This window comes from Tiliqua scincoides, chromosome 2, assembly GCF_035046505.1.
Source record: "Tiliqua scincoides isolate rTilSci1 chromosome 2, rTilSci1.hap2, whole genome shotgun sequence".
In the NCBI taxonomy this organism is placed as follows: Eukaryota; Metazoa; Chordata; class Lepidosauria; order Squamata; family Scincidae; genus Tiliqua; species Tiliqua scincoides.
In genome coordinates, this window is record NC_089822.1 from 194,603,257 (window position 1) to 194,619,209 (window position 15,953).

The following is a 15,953-nucleotide window of genomic DNA, read 5'->3' on the forward strand; positions in this document are numbered from 1 at the left end:
TTGGTTTATTATGGGTGTGAGTCTTAAAGAAACCTTGGGCAATTGGAAAGTTCAGTGCAGCACACCCTAGCACACTGGCTGCTCTATATGCCTTTATCAATAAAGGTCTTGGAATTTGCTGAACTGCCTGTTGATACCAGTGATAGCAGAGCTGAAAGATGGTGAACAGTATGAGCTGAAGCTGAAATTCACAAGACTGTCAATATACAACCAGCCATCTCCAACAAAAATATGTTTCTTCATGTTGAGAAATACTAGAAGTAAATATGATTTAACTCTGATTTATTGTTGTCCAGTGGCTCACATAAGATCAACTAACCCAGGGGTGCTCAATAGGTGGATCGCGATCTACCGGTAGATCGCGAGGCAAAATGAGTAGATCGCGGAGCCCTGTCTCTCCAAACTGTTAATATGTCAGTTTCCTCTAGTGACTAGACGAAACTGACATATTTAGCTGACACTAAACTGACACTGAAACTGACACTTTAGCTGCTCTTCAGGCATGCAGCAACAAAACTGACGAAACTGACTAGACTCCAGCAGGGGCTCCATACATTAAAGGGGGTGTCTGTCAGACGCTTCCTTCCCCCCTGGTAGATCTCCGGGCCTTGCTGGGTTTCAAAGTAGCTCTCGAGCCAAAAAAAGTGTGAACACCCCTGAACTAACCTTTCATGTCCTTCAGTCTGTTTCATTGATGCCAATGAAATTCAGGCATGTTATTGTATGTTTTATGAGGAATTTTCTACAAAATGTATGTATGTGTTCATCTTTTTTTTTTTTAATTCAAGAAAGAAAATATTGATTAATTCATGACTCACACAGTACTACAAAGGTCCTCCATGTGTGCATGGCTTTACAGCCACTTCACATATGACCCCTATGCACATATCCTACATGTGGCGGGAGTGAGCCTTAGGTTGATATATCAATGTGACAGTAATGTGCTTATGTGTGTACATATGAATGCAAGTAGGCCTTATTTATGTAATCTATTTGCTGCTTTTTTGGCTGGCAGATGGATTACCTGGGTGAGGTCTTTCTATATAGGCATGCACAAGCTTAGACCTTGATCCACATGAAAAATCTTATATACATAGGTGATATATATGAGCCTAAGATCTGCTTCAGTGTCAGGGATAGTCCAGACACCCCCTAGGCATGTGTGAACTATTATTTACCATGCTGCATTTCCCCATCTTTTCATGCCATCATTTCTCCCTCACCTGATGCTGTAGAGGACATTGCCACTTTTGGAGATGCGCAGGAGTTTGTTATCTGTGGTGATCTCATGAAAATGAGCCCCTTTCTCATTGGCAAAGAACAAATCTGGCTTCCAGATTTGTTCCAGCATGGAAGGGTCCAAATCCAGGGCATCATCTGGATACTCGTTGTAGGCCAGCCGGGGGTCATTCCACTGCTGGCGCAAGAAAATATTCACTCTGTAATCCTGTGTTGAAGAGAGAAGAGCAAAGTCAATGGGTGCCCAAAGGAAGATATCACGAATGGATAGAAGCTGCAGTGCTAGGTGCAGAAGGAAGGACCCTGAAAAGAAGCTGAGGCTAAATGAGCAAAAACAAATGTTAGGTCTTCCTTATCTCCAGGATCATGCCCTTAATCTGTGAGTTTTCCCCGCTGGTGCTATTTCAGAGGGAACTGTCTCTATTTTTAGTTCTCTAGCCAAGGGGCATATTGCAGGCCAAACAGCTGCTGTCCACAACACCTGCTCCATGCTGCAATTTTCGGTATTTGGTACATCTGACTGAGAAAGAATTTAAAAAAACCTTCTCCAGGCTCATCGACAGGCAAGCATGATCCTCTTCTAGAATGGGTTTATAACAAGAGAAACCTGGTATGTATGTGGATAAGTGTGAAGAATGCAAAATTGTGCATAGCAAGAATTCCCGTGCACTTCTTCATAATTAGTCCTTCTTTTTCAGTTAGTTCCATAACTTTTTACATGTGCACAGTACTTCATAGCTTTTCATGTCCTCTGAACAGCCCAATAAAATAGGCTCCATCATAAGTTTCAAAATATGACTGAGTGGCAGGAGGAAAAAAAAACAACGAAAAAAAAAAAAGTTAACCCATTTCTGCCCAGCCCTGAGGTGTACACATTTTATCCCTGTTGCTTATATGCAACATCAGGCAGAAATGGCTTCATTATTTTTGGTATATTTTTAATGGGGCTATGGAGAGGTAGATGGGACCGTGTAGATGGGACTCAGCCTGGGAAGGCAGCTCATCTGAGAGAAGGAAAACTCTGATCCCAAACCTCCACTGCCTTGTGGCTACATCCAGTTATGGAAAAGGCTTCAGGAGTCAACCTCGAGGCAAAATCCGGAGCCGGAGTCCCTGAGGCAGTTCATGGCTGAACACAGTCACGTTCTGGCAACTCCTGCGATGCCGCTGGAACCAACCGTATTGGCCTCTGCCTTTCCATTGGACCATTTCAGCGACGTGGAGAGGGGGGATTTGCTGCATGGGTAACAGCCTATCCTCCATACCTACTTTACCCAGGCTTCGCGCACTGGAGAGGACACTGTTCCAGAACCACCATTCAGAGCGTGACACCATAGTCTTCCGAGACTGAAGGATGCCAACATATGGAGAGGTATCTTAATGAGCTCCTGCACTTTTCAAACATTTTCCATGCACTACTATTTCACCATTTTTTCTACCCCTTGTCTTTCCAGGGAGCTGAAAATAATAGTTATTAGAAGAAATCTAATAACAGTGTGCATGGCAGTTCTCCCATATCCAGTAGTAGCAAGGATTAGTAAAATCATGTATGCAGACTGCTTTCAGTAATCAAATAAGCTACAGAAATGAGTACTATTGTTATAACCCAGTGTATTCTTCCCTGAGTGCCTTGGAGAAGGAGCAAGAAACAAATATAATGAGTATGCTCTTCATGCATTGATAAATGCTCAAATTCGGTCATGCCTATGGAAATTGATTATCTACCAACTGAAGATGGGTCAATTGGGGATGGTGGTAAGTTGAGGGGTAAATGCTCTCCAACTGCTAAGTAATGTTACCAGTTTGGTTTCCATTGACTCTTTATCTAGTGTATCGGTTGAAATGAATCTCTAGGTTTCTAGTGACTGGTGGTCTAGTGGTATAGTGACTACCACTGCTTTTTTTTACTTCTGTCCTCTACCTGACAAGGGTCCTATGTGCTTCAGTGAGCTTTGGGAATGAAGCAAAGTAACTGCTGGATTTTATGCTTTTGAAAACATAAAATGCCTCTCATTTGCTTAATATCCACCCTGACAAAGAGTTAGGAAAAACCTGAAAGCTTGCTTATGATTTTGTGAGCGCAATCCTAACTTTTGGTTAGGCTGGCTCAGGCTCCCTGCACCGGCCCAGGATGCAAATGTGCTGTAAAGTCTGGTCATGACTACTCTTGAGCCGGCTGAGTGCAGGCTTGCTGACACCAGATCCAGCCCCAGTGCTGGGGTAAGTTTGCGCAGGCCTTGACAGGCCAGCAGAGAGGGTGGGTAGTGGGAGGGCAGAATGGAGGCAGGAAGGGGGTGTTTCTGGGCAGGGGGAGGTTGGGATCGGAGGCACATTGGGCCCAGGAGGGGGTGGGATCAATGGTGGCAGCCCATGCCATATCCTAACCCCATTCCTGGGCCATGCAGCCTTACATGGGGTGCTCGGATTTGCAACAGTGATTTCGCTGGCGCAGATCCAAGTAGCCCCAGAGCTGGGGCTTGACAAGGGGTAAGGGGAAAAATATCTCCTTACCCCGAGTAGCCCTCCAGCCGCCTCATAACTTGCACTGGATACAGTGCAGACTAGAGCAGGTTAGGATTGGATTGTGAGTCTTTTTTGGGTTGGTCCTAATAAAGGTTTTATTAGATTATGGAGTTAGGATTATGCCTGTTGAAGTTCATACCACCACAGTATTTTACCCTTTTTAATAGGTCATTCAAAAAGAGAGTAGGATCTGGTGGGGATGGGGGAGGAAGAAAAATGAAACATGGAGTCCTCAAGTTCATCAGGTTTCTCCCATCCAGCTGCAAAAACAGACAGCGCTATGTATTTTATGGGCCTACACTGTAATTGCATTGAAACTTGTCTCACAGGCTCTATGGGGAATGGCATTTGTTTCAGAAACGCATGTTATACAGCTCCCCTGAGCATCTTCAAGCCAGACCAGGCCAGACCATTGATATTCTTGGGTCCTTTTCCTGGACAATAGGTGGCAGCTTTGGCTTTCTTTATCTGACCAATGGCTTCTCTCTGCCATCTGTCCCCTTCCCTGTGGCTTCACAGGAGAAAAAGGCAAGCAGTCTGATAAACAAAAGGGGTGATAAATGCTCAGGATCCTTTCCTTCATGTGCATGTTCAATGTGCTTGATAAGTGGTAGGTCATAAACCAATTTCACTGCCCTTGACCAAATTAATTACTAGGATTAGGATTTATGGTTTTATTCAGTGCTTCTCTTACTAGAGATGACCTGGAGCAGTGAGTCTGAAGCTGGTAATAAAGTGAAGGTGTGCACAAAAGCCATTATATGTGTGCTCATTGGTAACTAATGTAGAACCCCAGATAGAAGCTGCAGATTCTTTTTCTTAATGCAAGTCAATGATGCCTAGAATTACTGATTATTTTTGGATATTTAACCTCAGCTTGAGGAGTATTAAAACCCATTATGAAAGGGGTCTTGAATCAGCTCAATGGGGTGGGGGGGGGGTTGCCTAAATCTGTTCTTGGAATGTGTGCACTAACTGAAATCATGGAGCAAACTGTCAGTCTGATTATGGGCGCAAGTCAAGATAACTTAAGGATACCACCCTCTTTTCACATGCTTTACAGTGCTCTGAGGTGCTCGCAGTGCACCATTCTGAAATGGGGGAGTGATGAGAAATAGGGTCTAGTTGGTCATTAGTAGTCTTACTTGGCTGACTTTGTTTTATTAGCTGTTGTGGATTTGTTGTTTTGTAAAGAATTGGTAGCTGAACCGGTAGCATAGTTAAGGAATCTGGCACCTGGGGGCACAACAAATTTTTTATACACCCCATAATACCCCCCTCCTAAATTTTTAATACCCCCATATGTCATCTTAGAGGCTTCCAAAGGGCACTTCCTTCTGAGGCCTTGGGGGGGGGGGATTTCTTGAAGGGCTTCTAAAAAGGCACTTTTTGTTTTCAGCAAGACTAGAAGTGCCTTTTGGAGGCCTCTAAAACACCCCCTTTAGATGTGGTAGCCAGGGCAATGTATCTCTCCCCTTAGCTACACCACTGAGATGAACCGATCCCAAATGTGATGTTGTGTTGTGGCCGAAATGACTTTGACCCAGAGCACCAAAATGGCTGCTTCCCTCCCCCCCTAGACAACATCTCTAACATCTTCTGCATGTCCTGGCACCATCAGATGTGACGGGCAGGCACATGAGAGAGGGTGTTTGCCATGGCAGTACCAAAGCTGGAGAACTCTGTGTCCTGGGAAAAGCTGTCCTGCCCCTTGGTGTTCTTTTTCTGCTGCAGTAGGAAGGTGTTTTTGCTTTGGGTGGGCTTTGACATTGGCTGAGGCAGATTTTTGCTTTTCCATTGCTGGCAGTTTTTGTATCCTCTGTTGATTTTATAGTGTTTTTATTGGCTTTCATATTGTTTTATATTTTGATTATTGGTTCCTATTTGAGAATAGAAGGAAGTGGTATATAAATATGTGTTATTAGAACATAGGAAGCTGCCATATAATGAGTCGGATCTTTGGTCCCTCTCGCTCAGTATTGACAAAACTGCCTGGCAGCAGCTCCCAGACAGGAATTTTTATCTTCCCTAGCTGGGTATTGAACCTGGGACCTTATCTAATGCAAAGCATGTATTCTACCAGCAACAGCCCCTTCCTATGATTGTGAGCCCCTTTGGACAGAGTCCACCAGGGGAAAATAGCACAAACAAATTGAGTTGACTCCTCATTCTGAAATTCATGATGCGCTCCAGGTTAGCTCTCTTCTGTTATTCAGGATTCTGGTAAAGTTGGGACTATTTAGACAGGCACTACTGAGGCTGCAATCCCATACACACCTAAAAGTAAGTCCCACTGAACACATGAAGACACTGGTAGGGATGGATTCTAGCCTATGTTTTTGAACTGGCTGTGGTTGCTTTTATTGTAATGTTATTGCTTGAGGGCTCTTGGGCTATATGGCAGAACACTAAGTTTTAAAATAAATACATTTGATTTTCACACAGGTGCATGTATATACTGTACTTCAGTAACCCCCCCTCCTCCAAAGGAACCTAAATTATATACACATCATTATTTAGCATACATTTACTTATTTGGCATAGTTTATTCTTCTTTTGCAAGTCATAGGAAGTGGTATAAAGGCCACAGTCCCCACCCTCAATTCCTGATTGTTGGCAATCCTGTACAGTTCCGCCTGCCACCTGAGAATTCAACATCATGTGGTGTTACTATGCTTCTGTAGCTACACTCATAGCTATAAGGCCTTGACAGTTAAGAAAAATTGAAATTCTGAGGACGCAATCCTAAACCACTTCCCAGCTTTATATACCGCCTTTCTTGGTCGTCAGATTTCTCCTCAGACTTTAATTCAAGGCGGTTTACATAGGCAGGCTATACTAAATCCCAATAGGGATTTTTACAATTGAAGAAGGTTCTGTCTTTCAAGAACCACAACATTTCAGATGGATCTTTTTATGATCTGGTATCACATTCTGGCCTCCATTTTCCTCCCACACAGGCTGACAGCGGCCAAAGAGCAGGTGGGATAACTCCGCTCGGCTTGTCAGCTGCTTCAAGGTCTCGCTGTTCACGGTGCCGGTGGCCTTGAGCTGGCGACCTTCGGATGTTATCTTCAGGCAAACGGAGGCTCTACCCTCTAGACCAGACCTCCTGCCCCAACATAAGGGCAATGCAGCCTGACATAAGGGCAATGACATTTGGGCAATGCCTGACATAAGGGCAATGCAGCTCCGAGGTAAGGGAACAAACATTCCCTTACTTTGAGGAGGGCTCTGTGAGTGCCCCCCAACTGCAGGATGCAGCACAGGTCCCATTGGCACCACTATGCCAGTCCCAGAAAGTGGGTTAGGATTTAGGCCTGAGAAGACTAATGTCTGTGCCCAGGATCCAATGTTGACCTTGTGCAGGATAATCACAAATGGTTGTACTGCACTGGAAAGCAGTTGCTTTGCATACAGAAAGTCTCGGGCCCGCTTTCTGGCATCTCCAGTCAGGGCTAGGAAAACCCCCTTGCCTGAAAGAGCCTCTTTCAGTAAATGTTGACCACCCTGAACAAGATGGACCAATGGTCTTGATAGATTCAGAAGCACAGCTCAATTTATAGACATTTTGTGATATTGGCTACAGTCGTCCCCCCCCCCCCCCCAAGTTGAACAAATACACAGGACAACAGTGCAGTCAGATTCAGGGATGGGCAAATCCAGCATAACTTGACTCAAGTTGAGTCACGAGTCTCTACCCCCCTACGACTCAACTCAAAAATGAGTCATAATTGGGGCACTTTCTGAGTTGCCAAGTTGCCCTTTTGCAACTCTAAAGGACTCAAGTTGAGTTTCCTCCTTTAAAAAGCCCACCATGGAAGAAAATGGGGCTGCTGCTGGAATGTATGTGAGTGCTGGGGTTCTTTGAAGCACTCCCCTGATGTCCCCACCCATCTGTAAATAAGGCAGGGGTGGTGGTGGAAGGGACTGTGAGAGAGTGGGACAGAAGCGGCAAGAGGGAGGAGGGGCATGCACAGCAGCTGCGAGGCTTTCCAGGACAACTCAATCTTTGGCAGCTCTACCCAGAAGTAGTCCCATTGTGGCTGGTCATTCAATGAACCTGCTGGAGTCGTGCCATGAATTTTTCCGGGATGGCTGGGAATCGCCTCCCCCCACCTTCTCTCCTCATTTGTCAGGGGGGAAAAAACCTACCTCCACCTCCCTTGGCTTCTGCTGCCAACTGTAAGGCAAGAACACCTTTTGCTCCTCCTCCTGCCCTCCCTCAGCCAAAGAAAATATCAAACACCCATCCTTTGTTCAGTGATCATCGGTTCTTTCAGAGATGGGCAAGATAGCCTACTCCTGCCTCCTCATCTTCCCTGAGCTTCTGCAGCCAATCGTAAGGCAAGAACCCTCTTGGGATCCTCCTTCTGCCCTACCTCAGCCAAAGAAAATATCAGAATGCCCATCCTCGATCCAATTATCATCAGCTCCTGCCTTCCTGTCAGAGATGGGCAAAAGAACCCACTCCTGCTTCCTGCTCTCCCACTCAGATGCAAACACAAACATAAACTCTTCCCTGCCTCATGGCTGGAACCTCCCTGCCACTTGCCTGGTCTGAATGATGGCCCCACAATGGCCCTGGTATCAATGGCTGTTATCTGTAGCTGACGCATTGTTCTTGTCACATTGCTTTGTGTGTAGCAGCTTTTAGTTATAGCAGGAGCATATTCCCAAGGGGAAAGTGCAGCTCTTTTGCAAGTTTTCTTCGTTTGGAGTAAGAGATTTTTCGAGCCCCTGCCTGAGTCCACCATCTGGCTAGTGCTGGAGAATGCTACTGATGTGGGTCCTGTTAGCAGTTGCACCAGAGCGGGCTCTGTCGCAGCAGTAGTTTTCAAGAGAAGTGGAAATACCTGGCCACTTAAGATCCGATAATTGTAATCATTAGGTGCCACCCAGGCCTCTTGTGTATCAGGCACATGCATAAGATTCAAAGATATAATATTAATGAACAAAGAGTGTTGTAGGGCTGGGCAGAGAGTGCATTCCCCTATATCTGTAAGGCTTTGTTTGGAAATGCTGTTACTGGGATGTTAAATGCTGAAACTCATGCAAATATCTTAATAGTTATCATCTTGGCCTACAGTCAGCCTTTGCAGAGGACTTGTCCACCTTAAAAATGTCCACCATCACAGTCTCTGTCATACTACTAACTTTTTCCTGCTGGTTCCTCAAATTTATTTGAACTTAAAAGCCCATCTTGAAGAAGCATGAATAAAATCTTATTTTCTGCCTTTTGCAAGGAGGAGGGCTGGGCTTCAAGAAGTCACCTTCACATGTTCTGTTTAATTACCCATTTCTTTCTCCCTTAGGTAAGATATCTTTAGAAAGCTGTTGAATAGCCGAGGATAACCAATAATGGGATTGGCCTTATGCACAAGTAAACACGCACATCTGAAGCCAGGAAAGAGAAACAAAGGCAAAGAACACGGGAGAACTGGAGGAAGAAAAAGAGGTCTGAATCTGTGCAGACAGCAGCAACCTAAGCAAATCAGATGCATTGATTTCCTCCCCTTTCTGTTTGTGAAAATCAGTGAATGCTGCCGTCAGTGAAAATCAATGTAATTGGCCTAACAGGCAGAAGGCAAAAGGCTCTTTTGCTTATTCAGCTGCAAATAGTCAAATGCTGGCAGGTCAACCCTATTCCTGCACCTCTTGTGTGTAAGGCATGAAATAAATGCATATCAGGGAGAAATTTCAGCAGGAGCTGTGAAGTGCCCAGTTTTGCATGATAAAATGGTGCAGGAGAAGTTTTCCGCCTCCCCACCTGTAGGGTCCTGATGGCAGCTTATGTGCTTCGAAATGCTGGAGGGGAGTGGCTTTCCAGCTGCTGGGCCAGCGGCTGTGCAGCAGCTGCTGGAGGAGGGGCTGACGCCAGAGCCCTTGTTGCACTGGGGTACCCGGTGTTATACTGCCAGTATGAGAGGATAAGATCGGGCCATTACCATTTTCCTTTTTGTTTTGTTACTTTTTCTTTATTCAGTAATAAATGAAAAGGGGGGGGAGAGATGCGACTTTGGCCAGAAAAAGGTGACACAAAAGGTTTTGGACATTTTACATATGAGAGTGAAATCAGTTTGTTCTTCTGCTGTTCCATTATGCTAATGTAAAACCCACATTGCTTACCCTGTACCTCTGATTTCTCTTCTGTGTTCTGATCAATACTAAAAACGTTCATGCATGGCATAAGCAGAGTGAAAAAAGGCTCAGCTGCGCTTTTTAGTATCATGGGCAGGAGGTCTGGTCTAGAGGGTAGAGCCTCCATCTGCCTGAAGATAACATCCACAAGGTTGCCAGTTCGAGGCCACCGGCACCGTGCGACCTTGGAGCAGCTGACAAGCTGAAGCCGAGCAATTCCATCTGCTCTGAGCGTGGGAGGATGGAGGCCAGAATGTGAAGCCAGATCGGAATGAAACACCTTGAATGTAGTCGTTCTTGAAAGAAAGAACTTTCTTTGAAACTGTAAAAATCCCTATTTAATAAGGGATTTAATAAAGCCTGCCTATGTAAACCGCCTTGAATAAAGTCTTGAATAAAGACCAAGAAAGGCAGTATATAAATACCTGTTGTTATTGTTATTATTATTATTATTATTATTATTATTATTATTATTTGTCAGAAACCATCTAGGAACTATCATCTTCCCAGTGCTGACATTGCCATTGGGCAGGGGTGAGGTGGCTCTCCTTAGGTAGCAGGTTTTGGGATATTATTTAAAGCATAGCAAATTGGCAACAATTTCATTTATTATTATATTTTTACGACCATGGGAGGCCACCATATGGATTTTCTGCTGCAGGTACCAAAGTGTCTTGACTAGCTATTGATTTTCTTCTGAGCCCATGTCATGGTACCTGAGTAATCAATTGATCATTCATGGATAAGCAGGTCTGAAGACCATTCTACCCCTCATACAGTGGCAAGCATGGATTTGCTACCAAGTGCATAAGCCACAGGAAGCAACAGCCAATTACAGATCTCTAAAAAGTATATCAGTACGGAATATACAGGTCATCCCTCGTTATCTGCTGGGGTTTCCACTAGAACTAGAACTCCACTAGAGATAAAAACTCCTAGTGGATAAAGCTAGAACTAGAACTCCTAGTGGATAAAAAAAATCCATGGTTAGAAAAGGTGGAAAAATAGATTTAAAGACCCACTTCCAGGTTTCTTTGCCCACCATTGTTCCTAATGGAATAAGGTCTTGCCTCAACACCTGCAGGGGCTTGATTCTGGAACTCCTTGCTGATACCACAAAATGTGTTAAATAAAAGCAGTTTAAAAAAATTAAAAAGTGTGTCCCTTTACAATTGTGGTTGAAAAACACCTTTCTTTTTTTTAACTGTTGCAGAGGCAGCCAGCAATTAGAAATGCAAAGGACCCCCTGCCTTTGCCTGGCTCAGCTGAAGAATGGAACAATCGCTTGCTTGACTGTCTCTCTACACCAGTAAGAAAAGCAGTTTTTAAACTGTGATTTTAAAGACATGCATTTTTCCTCTTCTCCAGGGATCAGCACATTCCTTCTCATTTGCAGTTGTCATTCGCGTTGAATCAAATTCGTATATAAAACATCAGTGTATAACAAGGTTAGACCTGTCTTTACATGTCTGAAAACATGTATTGCTAGATTATCTTGAATCCATCCATCCTATTGATCTAGGGACAAAAACAAAAATCATCTTGACAAGCTTGTGTGCTCAAGCCTGCTATAATGGGAGTATAGGAAGTGGGGTGTGGGACTTGCAGGGGAAGATTGGAAGGTCTGCCAACTTATCATGGACCTGCTAACTTTCCCCTGTCACATACTTCAACCAGGTCATTTTCCCCTTAGTCAGGCCAGCTTCTGGTTTGGGATCCTGATTGATAGGCAGAAGCAAAAGAAAAAAAAAGTTGTTTTCGTTTCTTTGTTTACTTTCATTAATTTCTTTAGCAATTCCTTTTGTTGTTTTTACTTGTTTTCCATTGATTACAATGGAATCAATGGAGAAATACAAGAATTTTATGCATTTTCTGGTTGTTATAATATTGCAATTCTAACCAAATTGCATGGCATTTCAGGGCCTGTAGTACTCCCTCAGGGGTGGTCATTGTGCAGAATACTAGACAGATTGGAGAAAAGGAACTCATTTTATAAGCAGTTTTAAAAATGCACTCATTTCTCATTCATTTTATGCTGAGTTCAGTGGTGACCTGCCTTATCCTTCTGTGTTTGCAACTTAGGTATTTTTTTGCCCAATTTTTTTTTTTTTCAAGATTGTCTTGTTTCATTCAGGTATGATTTCTGAACAATTTCACAGGCACTGGATATAAGGGATCAGGCAATTAAAAAAGGCACACATTAGCTAAGATTTGTTGCTATATCAATGACAGAAGTCCTGCTCCTCTACTGCTTCCAACTTCTGTGTTTTCCATCCAATTGGTATAACATTTTCAGGTATTCTGCTGCTCTCTTAAGGCACTGTATATCGAAAAAATTCAGATACATAGGGCAAAGGTTTCTCATGTTATAAGTAATCAAAATGGGCATGAAACTAATACAAGCTTTGCATTGCTTTCAATAGAAAAGACCCAATTTTCCATTAAACCCAATTTTGAAGAACAATAAAGTTAATACTGCATATGAAGTTATAAACCGATAAGTGCCACAGTGCCACTTATATAGTAAGAGGAAAAGTCAATTTATTGAGTAACCAAGTGTAGGCTTAGTCTTCAGTTCAGGTTAGGTTGAAAGTGGTTGCAGTTAGTCAAAACTGTAGGTTTAGATTTCAGTTCAGTTTAATAGACCGACTTAAAAATCAAAATGTAGCTTTAGAAAAAAAGTGATCATTTCAGGCAGGCTGAAAGTAAGATCAGGTCCTTGTTTCCCCCTGGAGCCACTGCCCATTGATATCCTTTGTCCACTCTTCCTTTCATCCACTTCCATTGGCCATTCCCCACCATTCCCAGGCACTGAAACTCCCCTAATCTTAATTACCACACTTGTTTCCAGTGCAGCCCAGTGAAACCTCCTTTCTCTCCTGCTTGTGTGGTCATCAGAGGCACCTGGTAGGCTGACCTGAGTAACAGGTTGCTGGACTAGATGGGCTGTGGCTTGATCCAGAAAGCTGTGGCTTCCTTTATGTTCCTTATGTACTTATGTAAAGAACAGATCTCCATCAGTCGCCATTCATTGTCAATTTCACTTTCTTCTTTGTTTTGAAAATGAATGCACGTGCCTACTGATGGAGGAAATTAAAAATGGCGAGTAGGGAATATAGTAAGCACTCCCTTCTGCCTGACCACTCTCAGCTGTTAAGTGCCCCTTGCTTTAGCATTACAAGAGAGATACAGGGTTGGGAACCATGTATTTCCTTATAATACAGTATCTGTTTCTGTCCTCAAATCAAGGGCTACTCCGATTGCTGTTTGTTCTGTTGAGGCTGAGAAGTTATTCGATGCTGCTTCTTCCCATTTTTTACTTCATCAGCAAGCATGTGGTTAGCAAGATCCTAGTTAATAACCATTTACCAAAACCAGTTTGTTATTGTTCCTAACAATTATTTTCAGGGAGACATTTGCAACCTCTGGTTTCTTGTGCCCTTTATATTAATCTCCATAGCTGCTGTGGCTGTACTGCTGTTGCCTATAAGGTTACATTTCGTTTAACCTTTTGAAGTGAGATGGGTAGTGCATGAAACTTCTTTAAATAGATTAAATATATAGAGAGAGAGATACAAAAGGGCACTGCAGAATGAGGACGCCAAATGTCAGCTCCTGATCTTTAATTAAAACATACATTTGTAACTTTGCTTCCAACTCTAAAATAGATATTGTAACCTTCTTGGAAGGGATGCCCACTTTGATGTCCATTTATATTTTGATGAGTGAGAGAAAAAGGGAAGGGGAGACCCATATTTAAGTGGGAGAGCATATGTATTGCATGCATACAGTTCAAGCCTTGTTGTCTCCAATGAGGCTGGGAAAAATTTCTGTCTGAAGCCCTGGAGATCCATTGCCAGTCACTATAGGCAACACTGATCTAGATCAGGGGTGTCCAAACTTTTTGGCCAGAGGGCCGCATCAAATATCTGGTGTGCTGTGGAGGGCCGGAAAAACAATTTAAATATAAAATTTAAATAAATAAATTAGAGATAGAACTTAGATGAGTGAATAAATTAATCAATGGGCTCATTCATTCAACCTCTTTGGCCCTCAGAACACCCTCCAGACACAATCAGAGCACAGTTCTGGTCATGTTCAATTGAGTGGGCCAGAGGCTTTCAGGGGACAAGAGGTTGGCCGCAGGCCGGAAAGAGACTTGCTGTGGGCCACATCTGGCCCCTGGGCCGGGGTTTGGAGACCCCGATCTAGATGGACCAGTAGTCTCATTCAGTAAAAGGTACTTTCATATATACTATCCTTATATATGCAAACATTATAACTTGCTTATGCAGAAGTTTATACAAACTTTTTTTTTTATATGAAGAGTGGTAGTGGAGATATTTAATCATTGTTGAAAGCAGGGGAGAGATGGCAATGGAGGCAGTTTGAATTGCAGATCTGAGAACTTTGGCCTATGATGTTGATCTTCACTTTCAATTTGGATGGAGATGGAAGTCATATTTCTGTGATTGAAGCTACTCTAGGCAGCAGCATGCTTCCTTCATGGACCAAGGAGGAATTGAGAGCCATTATTGAAATTTAGCAGGCAGCAGGGGAGGCATGTGAATTGAGCAGCTGGGGTAATGCTGTGGGAGGGGAGATCTTCCACCCATTGACACAGCAGTCACTGGGGAGAACTTCACTCATCTGGGTGATCAGATTAGTCCAAATAGAGATTTTTGGAAGTTTTATTTATGTAATAAAAGTTTGGAGTGACTGTAGAGGAAAGGGCAGACCTGGGAGAGTGCCGTTTTTTCCAATGCTAAAATGACTGAAGATTTACTAGAAGCAAAGTTTCACAGATTGAAACAAGTCACTTTAGATGCACATAACTGTGAATGTGCAATGGTTCTGACATTAGGATTTTTCAGGATTATGCTTTTCTGTTTTTGTCTTAGACTACCTATTCCAAAATGAATTAACCTCCTTGATCTATTTTCTGAAATAACGTGCTCAATGCTACTCTGCTTGCCTCTCTTTTTTTGTGAGTACCATGGGCCCAATCCTATCCAACTTTCCAGCACCAGTGCAGCTGCAATACAGTCCCAAGGTAAGGGAACAAATGTTCCCATATCTTGAGAAGGCCTCAAGACTGCCTCTCCATCACAGGATACAGTGCATACCCCATTGGTACAGCAGCACCGGCACCAGAAAATTGGATAGGATTGGGCCCTAAGCGTGTTTTGCTAAGTGGTTTACGAACTCTCCATTTTTGTACATCTTTCTAATTTCCCCTCTTACTCCCACTCATGTTTTGATAAATGTAGACCTGCTACCCAGAATGCTTACCCATATCTCCTGATAATATCTTCCTTTTATTGATGGTTTTTGTGCTTCTTCTGCTCCCATTATTCTCCTTGGGATGGACCCCTAAACTGTGTTTGTGAACGCATTAGACATTTGCATGTTGACATGATGATCGTTACTAATTTGTGTGCTGTGAAGACTGCCTCGAGTGTCTTTAAATATCAATTTTCATGTCATATGATATGTGAACAGAAAGAACCAACACTGGCAATGATTTTTCTAGAAAAGCTGCAATTGTGATAATAATTGTAATGTGGAAATTTCCTCATGAGAAGCAGTATTCTCATAGTGATTGCATAAGTAAGTAAGTAAGTTAAGTAAGTAAGTAAGTAAAAAATTGAGTGTGACAATCATCAAGCTTTGTTGCTGATATCTGTCCACAGAAACAAACCCTGAGATTCCCCACCCCATTCAAGGATTTAGTTTTATCTCATGAAACCCTAAAATGACATGAAAATGCAATTTTATTTCAATTTTGAAGTAACCGGTTAGGACTTCAGTATGTTAAAAGGCTGATACACAGCAAACATTTTTCTATTGATTGCTATGTGTAAGAACATAAGAACAACCCCACTGGATCAGGACATAGGCCCATCTAGTCCAGCTTCCTGTATCTCACAGTGGCCCACCAAATGTCCCAGGGAGCACACCAGATAACAAGAGACCTCATCCTGGTGCCCTCCCTTGCATCTGGCATTCTGACATAGCCCATTTCTAAAATCAGGAGGTTGCACATACAC

The 15,953-nt window shown here is 43.2% G+C and overlaps 1 protein-coding gene across 1 annotated transcript in view; it reads right to left on the bottom strand.

Annotated features, from left to right (window-relative positions):
- The window catches only part of GLRA1 (glycine receptor alpha 1), a 92,029-nt gene that overhangs the window by 18,633 nt on the left and 57,443 nt on the right, over positions 1 to 15,953 (bottom strand). The window contains exon 4 of the mRNA XM_066615924.1: positions 1,224 to 1,447. Coding sequence (XP_066472021.1) covers positions 1,224 to 1,447 — 224 coding nt within the window. The remainder of the gene's footprint in view (positions 1 to 1,223; positions 1,448 to 15,953) is intronic.